This window comes from Portunus trituberculatus, chromosome 39 (assembly GCF_017591435.1).
Source record: "Portunus trituberculatus isolate SZX2019 chromosome 39, ASM1759143v1, whole genome shotgun sequence".
Taxonomy (NCBI): Eukaryota; Metazoa; Arthropoda; class Malacostraca; order Decapoda; family Portunidae; genus Portunus; species Portunus trituberculatus.
This window is the reverse complement of record NC_059293.1, coordinates 7,213,158-7,230,760: the sequence shown is the minus strand read 5'-3', so window position 1 is coordinate 7,230,760 and position 17,603 is coordinate 7,213,158. Positions and strand designations below refer to the sequence as shown.

Genomic DNA, 17,603 nt, shown 5'->3' with positions numbered 1-17,603 from the left:
TTCTTCTGCATGTGGGGTTATTTTTGATAAAGTGGAAAAGCTCAGAGGAAGATGGTGACTGACTGTGGTGTGAGTGGGGAAGGCAGTGATGCAGTGTTTACATATTCTTTGTTTTGTTGTTTTCTCTTATTATTGTTTGCTTTCTCTTATTTACTCTTGCTTTTCCCTTTACTTTAAATACACTTCTAGTATTTAGAATGGTGAATAATAAAAACATGTTAATTTAGCCAAATAAATAGAGTATTTTGTATGAATTTTTTTTAGACCACATCCCGCATCCCCGCTATTATGTATTGTTTCTTATGAGAATTACATGTTTGTTTTACGTGAATTTTGATATATACGATGCCTCTTGGAACGCATCTATCGCGTAAATCGAGTTACCTGTATTATTATTACAAGAAATATTTCCAATTAACCTTGCTCTCTGTTCTATCCACTCTTTTGAAAATAATAGGGAAAGAGAGAATGTGAGCATGTGTGTATTTACCTAGTTGCATATACAGTAAGTCCTCGTTATACGGTACATATGCATTCCTGAAAACCTTACCGTAAATCAAAATTACTGTATACTGAACCCAGTATAACATGTAATAATAGGGGATCTGTTCCAGCATGTCGCAAGTCACCCTTACGGACATGAAAACACATGAAAATAGTCACATAAAAAAAATGTAAAGTACTGTGCAAAAGAAATAAACAAAATGTTTTTATTTACCTTTCACTCACCACATATTCTATCATTTTATGTCCCTCCTGAGGCTAAACCCTAAAACTCAGAGACGTTGGGAGTTTTCACTTGCGCTAACTCAGCAGGTTTGGCGAGAAACACACAAAATACCTTCTATTCACTTGCTGATTACACTTGAAAATTCAGTAAATGGTGTTCTGCCCACAAGCAACTCTTCCTCTTTGCAGTGCAAAAAAACAGAAGTCTCTAGATGCTGTGGTTACATAAATATCACAGGTTGAATGAAGTGGTATCATTGGTGTATGTGGCTTTGCGTCCGATCGGGGCCAGCGGCCTTGGCTAGAGCGATAGAAAACTGTCCCCTTGTATCCTCTCTCTCTCTCTCTCTCTCTCTCTCTCTCTCTCTCTCTCTCTCTCTCTCTCTCTCTCTCTCTCTCTGTTTTATTATTATTAATAAGTACAGGTATCCCTTGGTTAACGATAGGGTTACGTTTCCCAAAACAGATCGCTAACCGAAACGATCGCTAACTGAGGATTTGAAATTATCAACTACATACATGTATTTCGCGATGCGTAAATAAACGACACTTTCTATGTTGTTAGTTGTTATTTACACCTTTAGAATTGGTAGTACTTACCTTGAGGAGTGGATGTGATATGCGTAGTGTGTTGTTTTGTGCCCCGAGGGACACAGGGCCTTGGAGGATTAAATCTCATCATGCCCACACCGACCCAAACTCGGTCAGCTGCTTCAAACCCTTCAAATTCTTGAGAGAATACGTTTTCCAGTGGGGGTGGGTCATCCAGGCTCTCCTCATCGTCACTCAAGGTTACGGTGGATGTGAAGGATAGATTGGATGTGGGTGGAGTTGTTTTGGAGGTGGATGGAGTTGTTTTGGAAGTGGGTGGAGTTTTTCGAGGTAGCAGGACGAACTTTGAAGTACGACGAGATGACTCCTATGGAAGTAGATGGGATTGCTTTTGAGGTGGATGGGGTAGCTTGGGAGGTGGATGGAGTTGCTTGATCGGTAGATGGGGTTGCTTGGGATGTGGATGGGGTTGCTTGGGCGGTGAGTGGTTTGAAGAAAGATGAGATGACTGTCTGTTTTGCCATCCTTTTCTTTGCCTCAAATAGTTCTTTATACACTTTCATGTCATTTTCTATAGCATTAGTCACGCCATTACTTCGGTTTGGGTTGGGGTCATTCTCCTGGAGAAGATGTATGGCCTGGTTAATATGATTAAAAATCTCCTCGAAAATCTTGACGGAGAGGGTTCTTTCAGGCTCCTTGTCCTCCTCCATTTCCTCCAAAGTATTTTGTTTCTCCAACTCCATGAGGTCGTCGTTGGAGAGGCTCAGAATGACTGTCCAGCAGTTCTTGTCGTCATTCTCGTCCACCTCATTGAAGCCTGCCTTATGGGAGATATGAGCGATGTCTTTCCTTACTGCTGTAACATCGACAGGGACTTCCTGTTTACGTTCCACGCACTCAGGCCACAAATTACGCCAACATCCATTCATTGCCGACTTGGACACCTCCTTCCATGACTCGTCGATGTTGTCGATCCCCTTTTTAATGTTATAATCCTTCCAAAATTGTTTCATGGTCGGCTTGTCAGGGGTGTCAATGCAGGCCAACAGCTGTTTCATGGTGCGCCGCTGGTAATAGGCCTTGAAAGTAGCGATGACTCCTTGGTCCATCGGCTGGATGAGGGCAGTTGTGTTTGGGGGCATAAACATGACCTCAATATTATCTGCCCAGTCATTCATGCTCTCTGGGTGGCTGGGGCGTTGTCACACAGCAAGAGAAATCTGTTAGCAATGTTGTTTTGGGCAGCATATTCTTTTAGGAATTTGGAGAGGTATCCTGTCACGTAACTTTGCATGATAACAGTCGTCATCCACCCTTTTGTTTGCCTTCCATACTACGGGCAAATATTCCTTAATATAGCCAGACAGAGCTCTTGGGTTTTGGGAATGGTAAATAAGGCATGGTTTAAGCTTAAGATCACCAGCGGCATTCCCCCCCACCAATAATGTTAACCTGTCTTTAGATGCCTTGAATCCTGGTGCCGACTTCTCCTCCTTTGCTATAAACGTTCTCGATGACATCTTCTTCCAATACAGGCCTGTCTCGTCAAAGTTTAGAACCTGCTTGGCTGAATAACCTCCTTCCTCGATGCGCTCTTTAAGCAAAGGCTTGAAGGCGTTTGCAGCAGGTTGATCCGAACTCGCTGCCTCCCCACTAACCTTGAGGTTGTGTAGACTCCCACGATGTTTGAAACGTTCAAACCACCCCTTACTGGCCTTGAAGGACACTGTCTCGCCTATGTTGAATTCTGGTTTCAGGTCCTCCCACAGGCTCAGTGCCTTAGTAGTAACGAGTTGGGTAGAAAGAGGCATGCGGCGGTGTGTGTGGTCTTCAATCCATAGCCTCAGCAAACGTTCCAATTTTTCCATAATCGGTTCCCTGTTACGAGTTGTTGTGTGTTTGTGCAGGTTTGTGACTTGGTTGGCCTGCTGCTTCACTTGTACTTTTTCTGGAGAACTGTTGATACAGTTGATTGAGATAAACCAAGGGCACGAGCAATAGAGTTTACCCCTTCACCACCCTCATGACGAGTCACAATGTTCAACTTAATATCAAGGCCAATGCTCTTTCTCGATTTTTAGCCTTATCTCCCGGTGGAGAACAATCGTTGGGTCGCTTGGAAGCCATCACTAAGTTCACTTGATCACAAATAAGCACAAAAAGAAGTTTAGAGCGAGCGTGATAGAGTTGTTGTTGCACAATCAAAACAGCGGGAAAGACTGTGGTGTGTTTACTGCACGGGCCGCGGGTGGATGGAGGCGCTGCGATCGCGATTGCGATCGCGATTGCGATTGGTCAATCCGATCGTTAACCGAATTTTGGCGATCGTTAACCAAAAAATAGGGATTAATTTGGAGGGATCGTATGAGCGAAATATCGTTAAGTAGTCGATCGTTAACCGAGGGACACCTGTATTAGTAAGGCGCGTGGGAGAGGTGGCGGAATTGGACACTGTGAAATCACTGTCGCTCCCAAGCAAAGAAAACAGGAAGAAAATAGCCAAAATATAGCCCAAAAATGCCTAAACGTTTATCGACGTGCCCTGAGTCTTGCATGATGAACGTTTATCGATATGTCCTGATTTTTGAGGGCTAAGGGACAGCCCTTATTCGTAATATCCACGAAAAACATGCCATAAGGATTTCACTTGTGTTCAATGGGAAATGTGGGAATAGACTGATTATTGTGGTGGCCATGCGGCATGGTGGCGCTACTGTACAGTGTAAGCAAAACACGATCCTTCACACATTGCCTCATCCTGATCTTCTTTACATGTCCTCTTGCCCTTCTATCTTCTGTCACCAGCACCAAGTCTTCCTTGTCTATCTTTTCAATGCCATTGACTATCTTGTGCATTGTTATTAGGTCTCCTTGTTGTCTTCTATCTTGTAAGGTTGGTAGTTCCATTTCCTTCAGTTGTTCTCCATATGTTAGGTCCTTTAATTCTGGCACCATCTTTGTAGCAATCTTCTGTATCCTTTCTAATCTTCTTATATATTTTTTAGAGGTCGGAGACCATACCACTGCTTCATGTTCCAGCTTTGGACATATCATGCTTGTGATAATTTTTTTCATCATATCTTTGTCCATGAATTGAAATGCCAGCCTGATATTAGTCAACATTTTATATGATAATCTAAATATCTTGCTTATGTGTTTTTTTGGGTTCAGATTTTCCTATATAATCTCAACCAGATCTTTTTCCTCTTCAGTATTCATTTTGTTGCTACATATACTGATTACCCATAAGTAATTACATATGTCTATATGCCATTATTCTCAGACTCAGCACAGAAAATCAACCAGCACCTCTATATAGAAATCGTGCCTATAGAAGCTCCACGTCACCTTCGTGCACATGTGCGCCGGGAACCACCAGCCCAGCTGGCCAACCGTACCTCAGATCCTTTCTTTGCTTAGCACGGTGTTCACCTGCGCCTCTTCTTGCTTCTTGCCTTTTTTGGTGCCCACTTCTTTGCCGCTTCCATTTCTACTTCTCCTTGAGTTCCCATGGCTGCTCAGAGTTGTGTTGGATGCAAGAGGTGGTTGCTGGGCAAGGCTTAAGAGCTGCATTCCCGCTGTGTGTCTTGTCAGCCCGCCATGTGTTCAGCCGAAGACCAGATAATGAATGTTCCCATCTCTCCCTTCTCCAGTTTCAGACATATGTGAAGGATGCTGAGAAGCATTCTGCTAAGGAGAAGAAGTGGGCCAAGTTGTCTGGGGGTTCCAGTGAGAAGCGTTCTCGCCGGCAGGAGCCGGCTTCTGAGGCCCCTTGGGCCAGCAGGTTTGTTGCTGTAAAGTCTGATCTGGCTGCCCAGTTGTCAGCGGTCTTGTTGCCCCATGCCTCCAGTTCCACGTTTTCAGGGTTTGTGGACGGCGGAGGGAGTGTGCGTCTGTCCCCCAGGTTGGTGCCAGGTGTAATGGGGCCCGGTTTCCCCCCAGCAGCCACCTCCCTTTGGTGGTGGCTAGTGGTAATAGTGGAGTGAGTCTCAGTGTGTCCCCTCTTGGTTTGGCTCTGGGGGTGAGTGGGGGGGGTGGGCAGGCTTCCTCTGTTCCAAGCCCTGCCCTGGAGTTGGTGGTCGGGAGAGTGAGTTTGCGTGCGGCTCCACACTTTGCCCCGCTGCCGGTAGCGAGTGGCATGCCTTCTCCTGCTGTTCCTGGCCCTTCCATGGAATTTTTTGGGCTTGGTGGAGTTAGCGTGTGTGCGGCACCTCTCCCTAATCTGGCTCTGGGAATGAGGGGGGTCCAGTGTTCCGCTGTTTCAGGCTCTTCTGCGCACTTTTCTGGTTTCTGGGGTGTGAGCTTGAGTATGGCCCCTCTCCCTAGCGTGGCATGGCAATTTTGCAGGCTTGGCGTGCGTGTCTTCCATGGGTCTGCCTCATGTTGATTTCCTGAATGGGTCACTGTCCTCGCTGGTTCTGCTCCGGCCATTTGGTGCAGGTGTGGACCTTGGTGGTGCAGTAGTTAGTCAGGCTGCTGCCATGGGCTGGTCTTCATTTTCTGAAGATGACATTCCCTCGGGGGAGGCTGGCACTCTGGATGAGGAGGGTGTGGCCTCCTTTTGTGAGCTTATTATCTCAGTGAGAGAGTCCTTGGGTCTCCCCATGCCCTCTTCTCTTGCTTCCACTCTTCAGACTGGGGTCAAGTGCACCTTGGGGACTTCACGGCCTGGCCCCACTCCCTTGGTGCTGCCTCGTTCTCCTCTGTCTCCGGATGTTCGCAGGGAACAACTGGGCTGTTCCCTGGGGATCTCTAATTCAGCTTCAGCCAAATTTGCCTTGCCCAGGAGGTGGGCTTCAAGGACGGAGAGGTGTTACACTCCAAGAGATTCCTGTGGGGCTCCTCCTCTCAATGGTGAGCTGCTTCATTTGGTGGAGAGTAAAGATCTGTCTGTGAGTCTTCCTTGGCATATGGCTACTCAATTAGACAGTATTTTGAGTACTCTGGTTGATATCACTTCATGGACAGATCAGGTTCTGGGGGGGCCCTTGCTGGCCTTTTCAGTGCTGCCCCCCAGAGGGGCTTGGACTGCCTTGGAGCTCTTGCCAGGGCAAATTTAGATATTATGCAGCCCTGTGAAATGCTCCATTTGAGGATGGTGATGTTCCACAGGCAGGCTGGGGTGAGAAACCTCCCTAATACTTACGGTGATCGGGAGAGACGGCAGTTGATGTCTTCCCCCGTTGGCTTCCACCTTTTTGGTAGTCAGACTCTGGCAGCAGTGGAGCAGAGGGAGCTTGAGTCCTCGCAATGGTCCCTCGTATCCCAGATTGCTAGTGGCCTGGCTTCCACAGCTCAGGGTGTCAGGGCTAAGGCTGGTTATGCCATTGGTTCCCGCCCAACACCTTGCACTGGTTGTGCCTCTTTTGGTTCCGCCCCTCCTGCTCCTAAGGTGAGTGGTTCCTTTTGCTCTCAAGGATTCTTCCATGGCAAGAGTGGGAGAACATCGCGGCCTGTGAGTGGGTGGTCAAGACACTTCGTTATGGTTATGTTCTCCCCTTCCTCAAGAATCCTCCCCTCTTGAGTGTGCCTGTGGAGTTTTCAGCATGGAGAGTTCTTCCCATGTGGCGGGCTCTCCTTTGACAGCCTCACCGTCCCCTTTTCCACCGTTCTCTGGACAAGCTCCATCTTCATGCGTGGGAACTCTCCCAGTGTCTCTTCTGAGCACGAGGTTTTTTGCACAAGGCTGCTAAGTTCATGTCTCAACCAGTCAGGCAGTCCTCTGCCTCAGTTTACCAGGCAAAGTGGAGAGTCTTTTGTGGTTGGTGTGAATTGAGGGGTTTGGGTCCGTGCTCTTGCCTCTGTAGTGCAGCTGGCAGACTTTTTCATTTTCCATTTTGAGTCTAAGCACCTGTCAGTATCAGCAATTAGGAGTTATCATTGTGCCTTAGCTCCTGTTCTGCGTCAGTCAGGCTTAGACCTTTCTACCGATCCAGACGTTTCTTCTCTGTTCTGCTCCTATGTGGTCTCTTGTCCACCTCGTTTGCCTCGGTTATCTGCTTGGGACCTTTCTCTGGTCCTTTGGTCCTTGTTACATCCTCCTGATGAGCCCTTGCGGACAGCCTCGCTGAGAGATGTCTCGCTTAAGATCGTGTTTCTTCTGGCACTCGCTTCGGCTTGTCGGTGTTAGTGGGCTTCACGGCCTGTCAGCTGAGGTGCGTCACTCCAGAGGTTGGATGTGTATGACCTTTTCCTTTGCCCCTGTCTGGGCCAGTATTCCTTCAATGAGTAAGATCGTGTCTAGAAAAAAATTGCTACAAAATCACCAAACTTGAATACAAAAATACGAAATTTTAACAAGGAGTGTAAAATTTTGTCTGCTCATGATGGCGGGTAACGCTACCCTCAATCGCTGCAGTTTCCCGATTGTGCACTGTAAGTAAGGGAAAGTTAGGTAGGGTCTGTGCGCCACCCAGCCGGGTCTACGCGCTAGGTTGAGGAGGGGTTGCGCCAGGGGGTCAGTGCGCTATGGCATGTCGGGTCATCGCGCTAGGTGCCTTAAGTTCTTTGTTTTAATCTACAAGCTATCAAAATCACTCTCAATAGGTAGTTGATAAATCCTCTTGCCTCTCAAGGAGTAAAAGCTTTGGAAAAATAAATGAAAGATTGCAAACTAACTTTTTTATTTTTAAAATAGTGTATTGACAAACATAAAAACTGTGCTTTAGTTATGAATATCATAAACAAATAAATGTCCCACAGAGTTCAAAACAAAAATCTTAACAATACTCCGGGAAAAGTTTCATTTACCAGTATCAAAATAACAAATAAATGTCTCAGAGTTAAAAACGAAAATCTTAAGAATATTCCGTGAAATGTTTCATTTAACAGTGTCAAAATAACAAATAAATGCCTTTCAGAAATCGAAACGAAAATCTTAAGAATACTCCGTGAAAAAAATCATTCAACAGTATCAAAATAGCCTAATTACATTTATTACAAAAAACTCAGTATCCATTGTATCAATGTCCTCCTGAGACTTTTCACTCAAATTCATCTCACTCAGACATTCTGCATGCCACCAGCTGTCACACAATACACATTTTATCCTTAACTTTCCTTTTGTTTCACATTGACATTTTCCACAGAGCTCGTTCATATCATCAATTACATCATCCGAGTCATCGTCCAAGACTGGCTCATCCGCACTCTCTGAAGTTTCTGTTTCCTTGTCTTTCTGCTTTTGGGAAACATACTGAAGTGTCCTGAATCGTTTTTCTTTCCTTTTTCTCTTTTCTTTTTCTTTCCTGTTGTTTTCCTTCTGCCTTTTCTTTTCCTCCATTCTCTTTCTCTTTGCTTCAGCTTCTTGTTCTATAATTTTTTTTCTCTCTTCTCTCTTTCTTTTTCTTTCCATTTTCTCCCTCTCCTCCTCTCGTTTCTTTCTCTGTTTCTCTTCAATCATTTGCCGGTACTCAACACCGCTTATTGAGCATGGCAATACTGCGATGATCTTTTTTAATCCTTTTTTCTTCGGGAATGAGGGCAGCGTGAGGTAATCATCAATCGTTTTGGAATTTTTCTTTGTAGAAGGCAGAGGTTGTGGAGCAGGCTGGGATGTGTAAGGCAGGGGTTGTGGAGCAGGCTGGGATGTGGAAGGCAAGGGTTGTGAGGCAGGCTGGGATGTGTAAGGCAGGGGTTGTGAGGCAGGCTGGGATGTGGAAGGCAGGGGTTGTGAGGCAGCCTGGGATGTGTAAAGCAGGGGTTGTGAGGCAGGCTGGGATGTGGAAGGCAGGGTTTGTGAGGCAGCCTGGGATGTGTAAAGCAGGGGTTGTGAGGCAGGCTGGGATGTGGAAGGCAGGGTTTGTGAGGCAGCCTGGTATGTGGAAGGCAGGGGTTGTGAGGCAGGCTGGGATGTGGAAGGCAGGGACTGTGAGGCAGGCTGTAAGGTTTTCTCCAACAACACCTTCCAGTCTTCATAGGGTGGGTCATCCATGTCGTATCGCTCCTCGTGCCGCTTCATGAATTTTAGAGTTGTTCCTTCCCCTAATGACAGGCTCAGCTTCATCAGCTCAAAAATGTTGGAGAATGCTGAGAGAGTGGGAGTTCTTTGTTCTGGCCCAGGGAACTTGGATTTGGCTGCTGGTGAAGCAGAAGGAACAGAGGTTGAGATTGTTGGGGTACATGCGGGAAGAGCAGTGATGCCAAAAGATGCTGAGGTAGGGAGAGTGACTGGAGCAGCGCTGGAGAAACTGCAGCTTGGCTTCAGCTTGTCTGAGTTGAGTACAACCTCAGGGTTAAAAGGATAGATCCCAGACTTAACAAATCCCTTGTAAGCAAGCTCTGGTCGTGCTGTAGTGTCCCAAGCTTTCTTTAGTGTGCGGGCAAACGTGCACATGGTGACACTCTCTCCAGTTTGGTACTGAAACTTTCTGACGGCTTCACTCCATGCTAGTTTGATTGCCCCAAAGAAAGCTTGATCCAGTGGCTGGATAAGGTGACTGGCATGCGCCTTCAGGCAGTAAAGGATGACACCATTCTCGTTACACAGCGTGCAGATTGCCAGGAATGATGGCTGGAATGGCCGTCCACAAACAGCACCACTGGTCGCTTTTCTCCCAATTTGGGAATGAAAATGTCCCTCAGAAAGCTAAGAAAGACCACCTCAGTGATCCAACCATTTGGAGTTTTTTGAAAAAAAGCCTCTTCAAAACCTTCCAACGCATTGAAGCGAGGATCTCTGGTGTAGGGAAAGATCAGCAGCGGTGGAAGGTACTGCCCCATGGCAGAGGAGCAGGCCAACATTGTCACTTGCTGCCGTTTGCCACTTGTGACAGAGTAGACGTGTTTTGCTCCTGTCATGCTGATGATTTTCTTTGTCTTTGGACATATATTAAAACCACTTTCATCAGCATTAAAGATCCGGTCAGGAGAGGTCAACAAAGTGGGATCGATGGTGTCCAGGTAATGTTTCATTTGCTGAAACCATTCACCTAGAGCATCCTTTGTCACAATTGCTCTCTCACGGCCAAGTGGTTGTCCAATTCTTTCCCGTATCTCTGGATGCCTCTTGAAAAAGGCTCGCATCCAATCCTTTCCAGGGCGGTTGTTTTTGAAGACAGTCCTCTCTTCCCTATCATCGAGAATGGTTTTCACCATGTCTTTGAGGTCGTCTTTGGTCCGTCCAAAACCTCGTTTAGACACTTCAATCAGCCAATCTACTAGCTTCTTCTCCTCTTCCATTGACAGAACTGTTTTGGGAGCAGGCTGCATAGGTCTTCTTCCCCTGACCTTATCCCCAAGGGTGGCGTAAGGGATACCAAAAGTTTTGGAGGCGGCATTCAGGGACATCTGTTTAGATCTTACCAGCTCCACAGCTTTCTCCACTTGTTCTTGTTTGTACCGCTGTGTTGATGCCATTTCAGCAAGGGCTGTTGAAAAGGATCAGAGCAAAAATACAAATTAACATGCATAATGGAATAATATTTTTTTTCATTTTTCCAAAAAAAAAAAAAAAAAAACTGAAAATGCAGATAGCCTAAAAAGAGAAAACAAAAACAAAACAAGCACTCTAGCCTAGTGTTGCTTTTGCCTGGTGGGCGCGCGACCCGCCATGAGCGTTTGTGGCGGGTTTGCGCGCTACCCACGCCCTCTCCTATTTGCTGACACTCAGGCATGTTTATCCTCAACCATTTGACAGTCATGTATTATAACAAAGAATTGATTGACAAGTTATGTCAGTTTTGTATCAAAATAGGTAGCAGTGACTAACACTGATATTCATGTGTGTTAACGAAACAGTTAGCGGAAGACAACTTACCTCAGTATAGCGGAAGACGCACTGCCTCTCTCTCCCTGGCGCAAACACAACACTGGAACGGTACTGGCGGGAAAATTTGAACTACGGCCCGCCATTTAAACACTCTGTTTGTGTGTTATGAGATTTAACGCGGGGCTTAGCGCACAGACCCGACTGGCGCACAGACCCTCCAATACTCTATGTAATTACTATGGTTGGGCAGCTGGGCTGATGGTTCCCGGCTCGCATGCGCGCGGAGGTGACGTGGAACTTCTATAGGTACGATCTATATATAGAGGTGCAGGTTGATTATCTGTGTTGAGTGTAGGAATAATGGCATATAGGCATATGTAATTACTTATGGGTAAGTATATTCACAAAAAAAGTTTTTACTTAAAAACTATTTTTTCTTCTTCTTGCTCCTGCTTCCATTCATTTCGTAGTTCCATCAGCTTTTTTATGTGTATGTATTTACCTAGTCTAACTGTTTTCAGTTAGAGGGTATTTTGAGTGCTCTGGTTGATATCACTTCATGGACAGATCAGGTTCTGGGGGGGGACCTTGCTGGCCTTTCCAGTACTGCCCCCCAGAAGGGCTTGGACTGCCTGAGAGCTCTTGCCAGGGCAAATTTAGATATTATGCAACCCTATGAAATGTTCCATTTGAGGATGGTGATGTTGCGCAGGCAGGCTGTGGTGTATTTACCTAGTTGTATTTACCTAGTTGTAGTTTTACAGGGCCTGGGCTTTATGCTCGTGTGGTCCCGTCTCCATATCTACACTTATCCAATTATTCTTTAAAACTATGTACACTCTTTGCTGATACCACTTCCTCACTCAAACTGTTCCAAGTCTCAACACATCTTTGCGGGAAACTAAATTTTTAACATCTCTCAGACATCTTCCTTCCTTAGTTTCTTACTATGCGATCTTGTGCTTCTAAAGTCATATTCTTCTCTCAGGATCAGTTTCTCATTATCCACTTCATCCATTCCGTTAATCAATTTATAAACTTGTATCAGATCCCCTCTCTCTCTTCTCTGCTCCAAGGTTGGTAGATCCATTGCCTTTAGTCTCTCCTCATATGCCATCCCTTTAAATTCTGGAACCATTCTTGTAGCCATTTTTGTAGTCTCTCTAATTTTCTTATGTGTTTCTTTTTATGGGGAGTCCACACAACTCCTGCATATTCCAATCTAGGTCTTATTTTAGTACTTATCAATTTCTTCATCATTTCCTTGTCCATATAGTGAAATGCTACTCCAATATTCCTTAGCAAATTATACGTCTCTCTGAAAATTCTATCAATATGGCTAACCGGTTGATTATTTTCTTCCATTGTCACTCCCAAGTCCTTTTCCTTTTTTACTTTTTCTAGTTCTACTCCATCTCCCATCTTATAGATTCCCACTGGTCGTCTTTCACTTTTCCCATTTCCATGACATGGCTTTTGTCCACATTGAATTCCATCTCCCATTTTTTGCTCCATTTCCAGATCTTGTTTAAGTCTTCCTGTAGTATTTCACAATCCTCTTTTTGTTTAATGACTCTGCACAGTTTCGCATCGTCCATAAACAGATTTATGTAGCTGTTCACTCCTCTGGCATGTCATTTATATATACGAGAAAAAGTATTGGTGCCAATACTGACCCCTGTGGCACTCCGCTGTCTACTGTTCTCCACTTGGACTTCATATCTTTAACTATCGTCCTTATTTCTCTCCCCCTTAAGTAATTCTTCATCCATCTCAATGTGCTTCCTTTTAAGCCACCCTTCTCCTCTAACTTCCATAGTAATCTTTCATGTGGCACTTTATCAAAAGCCTTTTTTAGATCTAAATAAATACAGTCAACCCATCCTCTCTCTCTTGTACTTTATCAACTATTCTAGAGTAGAAACTCAATAAATTTGTTACACATGACCGACCTTTTCTAAAACCAAATTGGCTATTTGATAATATTTTGTTGTCTTCAAGAAACTCGATCCATTGCTTCTTTATTACTTTTCACACATCTTGCATATTACACTAGTTAGTGATACCGGTCTGTAATTTAAAGGTTCTTCCTTCCTTCCGCTCTTATATATGGGAACCACCTCAGCTCTTTTCCACTCCACTGGCACTGTTCCATTTTCTATTGAGCATTTTATGATGTTGTATATTGGACTTGCTAGTTCTTCCCTACATTCTTTCAGTATTCTGCCTGAGACTTCATCCGGTCCCATTGCCTTTTCCTCATCCAATTCCGTCATCAACTTTTTATTTCAAGCTTGGTTACTTTAATCTCTTTCATATAGACAGTCTCTCTATTACCCTGTGGTCTTTCAAATTTGGATTCCTTAGTAAAGACCTCCTGAAATTTACTATTTAACAGTTCTGCCATACTTTTGGGTCTTCCACCATTCCGTTTTCTCCTTTTAACCTTTCTATTGTTTCTTTTTGTCTTATTTTTCCATTTATGAATCTGTAGAACAATTTTGGTTGTTCCTTACATTTTTCGACAATGTCCTTTTCATAGTTCTTTTCTTCTTCCTTTCTCACCTTAGCATATTCATTTCTTGCTGTTTTGAAGTTTTCCTTATTTTCTGGATTTCTGTTTCTTCTCCACCTTTTCCATGCTCCATCTCGTTTCTCCTTTGCCCTAGCACATCTTGCATTAAACCAATCTTTCTTTCCTTCTTCTTTAGGTCTATATTTCAGAACATATTCCTGACCCCAGTTTTGTATATTTCCAAAAATAAGTTATATTTCTCTTGAACCGTTAATGAGTTTTCCATCTCCTCCCAGTTTACGTTTTAAAATAGTTCTTGAGATTCTCAATATCAGCCTTTCTGTAATTTAATCGGTCTCCTTTGTATGATTCATCTCTATCTTCCTTTCCTTATTCTATATCCGTCTCTAATATTACATGGTCACTCTTTCCCAATGGGCACTTGTATCTTATATCATTGTTAATTGGTATATCCCTTGTAAAAACTAGGTCTAATCTTGCTGGCTCATCGTTTCCTCTGAATCTTGTGTTTTCCTTTACTCTTTGGACCATCAAATTATCTATCATTAGGTTCAGGAATCTATTTCAGAACATATTCCTTGACCCCAGTTTTGTATATTTCCAAAAATAAGTTATATTTCTCTTGAACCGTTAATGAGTTTTCCATCTCCTCCCAGTTTACGTTTTTAAAATAGTTCTTGAGATTCTCAATATCAGCCTTTCTATAATTTAATCGGTCTCCTTTGTATGATTCATCTCTATCTTCCTTTCCTTCTTCTATATCCGTCTCTAATATTACATGGTCACTCTTTCCCAATGGGCACTTGTATCTTATATCATTGTTAATTGGTATATCCCTTGTAAAAACTAGGTCTAATCTTGCCGGCTCATCGTTTCCTCTGAATCTTGTGTTTTCCTTTACTCTTTGGACCATCAAATTATCTATCATTAGGTTCAGGAATCTATCTCCCCAGGCATCTTCCCCCATACCACTTTCATAATTTTCCCAGTCTACCTCCTTACAGTTGAAATCTCCTACCAATATCACTTTTCTCCTTTCCTTAATGATTCTTATAAGACTTCTTATTGTGTCATCTATCATGTCTCTATATTCTTGGTTAGTCCATGAGTTTGTTTTTGGTGGCACATATGTTCCAATGATTGTTAACTCCTTTTGTTAATATGCATGTTAACATACAGTATTTCTGATTTTCCTTCCCCAAACTCCACTTGATTTACCACTATCTCCTTCCTTAACATCATCATGACTCCTCCTTTATATATATATATATATATATATATATATATATATATATATATATATATATATATATATATATATATATATATATATATATATATATATATATTATATATTCACAATGAACTTCCATCAGAATCAGGCTTTTTTTATACATTTATATTCTTTTCTTTTCTTGATCTTTGATGTATCAAACATAGATTTTTATCTAGTTTTTTAAGTTTTACTCCCAGATATTGTATGCCTTCTTCTTTCTTTCTTTTTTTTCTTTCATGATGATGTTTTAGATTTCTTTTTCTCTGTATGTTCATGCATATTAACTTCAATCATTCTTGTCCAAAACTCATGGACTTTTTTTTTATATATTATATATATATATATATATATATATATATATATATATATATATATATATATATATATATATATATCTTTGCAACCTTCTGTTTCTCTGAGTTTCATTTTTCTATATAGTACTTCTGGTGCTGCTTGTGATTTTAGTAATATCTTAATTGGTCTCACTGTTCCTTCCTGATATGGTCCCATTCTATGGATTTCTTCTACTTCCTCTTCTAAATTCTGTCTATCCTCATCATTCAGATGTTTTAGTAGGTCTTTTACTGATTTCATTTCGTCTCTTTCCCTTCTTGGTCTATATTTAACATTTTTTTCTTTCAGTCCTAAAATAATTACACTCTTCTTTTTTTCCGCAATTTCTCTTACTAAATTTTCTTTTTTCTTGAGGACTCCTATCATTTTGCTTGTCATATTTTCATCTCTTTCTTTTAACTGTTCTTGAAATACTTCTTGAAATGATTCCTTGTCTTTCTTATCTTGGATTCTCCATGCTTGTACTTCTTTTTTTAATCACGTCTTGTACTCTTTCTTCTTCTTTGTTAACTAGATCTTTTAGCTTCTCTTTTTCTTTCTCGGCTTTACCGAGTCCTTCTTCCATCAATTTCTTATAGTTCGCTACTTCCACATTTAATTCTTCATTTTCGGTTCTTAGCCTAGTTTCGTTTTCTTCCACTCTTTTTATCCTTTCTTTAAATTTTTGGAGCTCTTTATCCTGTTCTTCATTCTCTTTCATTCCCATACTCTCCTTTATCAATTTATCTAATTTACGTTCGATAGTCAAGACTCTATCAAATAGTGAAGTTTGCGCTGTATCAAAGCCTTCAAATTCTCTTTCTCCCTCACAAACATTGTCATCATCAGCTTTCATTTTTTCCCTTGTCACATACCTGCATTTAGATGGAATCTCTTTCTCACTCATTATTATTTAACACTGTATTCATGAAAAAAAAAATGAGTCCACACTTATCGCCCAGGCCACTGTAAACCCAAACAAAGGTAGTGAAGATCAGCTGATTCTCGGGAGCGGTATTCCCTTCCTCTACGTCTGTGTGTGTGTGTGTGTGTGTGTGTGTGTGTGTGTGTGTGTGTGTGTGTGTGTGTGTGTATTTACCTAGTTGTATTTACCTAGTTGTAGTTTTACAGGGCCTGGGCTTTATGCTCGTGTGGTCCCGTCTCCATATCTACACTTATCCAATTTTTCTTTAAAACTATGTACACTCTTTGCTGATACCACTTCCTCACTCAAACTGTTCCAAGTCTCAACACATCTTTGCGGAAACTAAATTTTTAACATCTCTCAGACATCGTCCCTTCCTTAGTTTCTTACTATGCGATCTTGTGCTTCTAAAGTCATATTCTTCTCTCAGGATCAGTTTCTCATTATCCACTTCATCTATTCCGTTAATCAATTTATAAACTTGTATCAGATCCCCTCTCTCTCTTCTCTGCTCCAAGGTTGGTAGATCCATTGCCTTTAGTCTCTCCTCATATGCCATCCCTTTAAATTCTGGAACCATTCTTGTAGCCATTTTTGTAGTCTCTCTAATTTTCTTATGTGTTTCTTTTTATGGGAGTCCACACAACTCCTGCATATTCCAATCTAGGTCTTATTTTAGTACTTATCAATTTCTTCATCATTTCCTTGTCCATATAGTGAAATGCTACTCCAATATTCCTTAGCAAATTATACGTCTCTCTGAAAATTCTATCAATATGGCTAACCGGTTGATTATTTTCTTCCATTGTCACTCCCAAGTCCTTTTCCTTTTTACTTTTTCTAGTTCTACTCCATCTCCCATCTTATAGATTCCCACTGGTCGTCTTTCACTTTTTCCCATTTCCATGACATGGCTTTTGTCCACATTGAATTCCATCTCCCATTTTTTGCTCCATTTCCAGATCTTGTTTAAGTCTTCCTGTAGTATTTCACAATCCTCTTTTTCTTTAATGACTCTGCACAGTTTCGCATCGTCCAAAACAGATTTATGTAGCTGTTCACTCCCTCTGGCATGTCATTTATATATACGAGAAAAAGTATTGGTGCCAATACTGACCCCTGTGGCACTCCGCTGTCTACTGTTCTCCACTTGGACTTCATATCTTTAACTATCGTCCTTATTTCTCTCCCCCTTAAGTAATTCTTCATCCATCTCAATGTGCTTCCTTTTAAGCCACCCTTCTCCTCTAACTTCCATAGTAATCTTTCATGTGGCACTTTATCAAAAGCCTTTTTTAGATCTAAATAAATACAGTCAACCCATCCTCTCTCTCTTGTACTTTATCAACTATTCTAGAGTAGAAACTCAATAAATTTGTCACACATGACCGACCTTTTCTAAAACCAAATTGGCTATTTGATAATATTTTGTTGTCTTCAAGAAACTCGATCCATTGCTTCTTTATTACTTTTTCACACATCTTGCATATTACACTAGTTAGTGATACCGGCCTGTAATTTAAAGGTTCTTCCTTCCTTC

The 17,603-nt window shown here is 42.3% G+C and overlaps 2 protein-coding genes across 3 annotated transcripts in view; one reads left to right on the top strand and one right to left on the bottom strand.

The window, feature by feature from the left end:
• The window catches only part of LOC123515649 (protein misato-like), a 284,397-nt gene that overhangs the window by 180,005 nt on the left and 86,789 nt on the right, over window positions 1–17,603 (top strand). The window lies entirely within an intron of this gene.
• Window positions 7,918–11,226, bottom strand: LOC123515651 (PH domain-containing protein DDB_G0287875-like). 2 transcript variants are annotated; one of them, XM_045274469.1, is made up of 2 exons: window positions 11,042–11,226; window positions 7,918–10,652 (listed from the first exon to the last, which is right to left on the bottom strand). In XM_045274469.1, the coding sequence occupies exon 2, from the start codon at window positions 9,617–9,619 to the stop codon at window positions 8,198–8,200; it is 1,422 nt and encodes a 473-aa protein (XP_045130404.1). In that variant the 5' UTR covers window positions 9,620–10,652; window positions 11,042–11,226; the 3' UTR covers window positions 7,918–8,197. The 2 variants fall into 2 exon arrangements, with proteins under 2 accessions (XP_045130404.1, XP_045130405.1); XM_045274470.1 differs by having other exon boundaries at window positions 8,339–10,652.

What these genes read in the sequence shown, in the direction of transcription:
- LOC123515651 (XM_045274469.1), bottom strand. Translation starts at nt 9,619, where the DNA reads ATGTGCACGTTTGCCCGCACACTAAAGAAAGCTTGGGACACTACAGCA.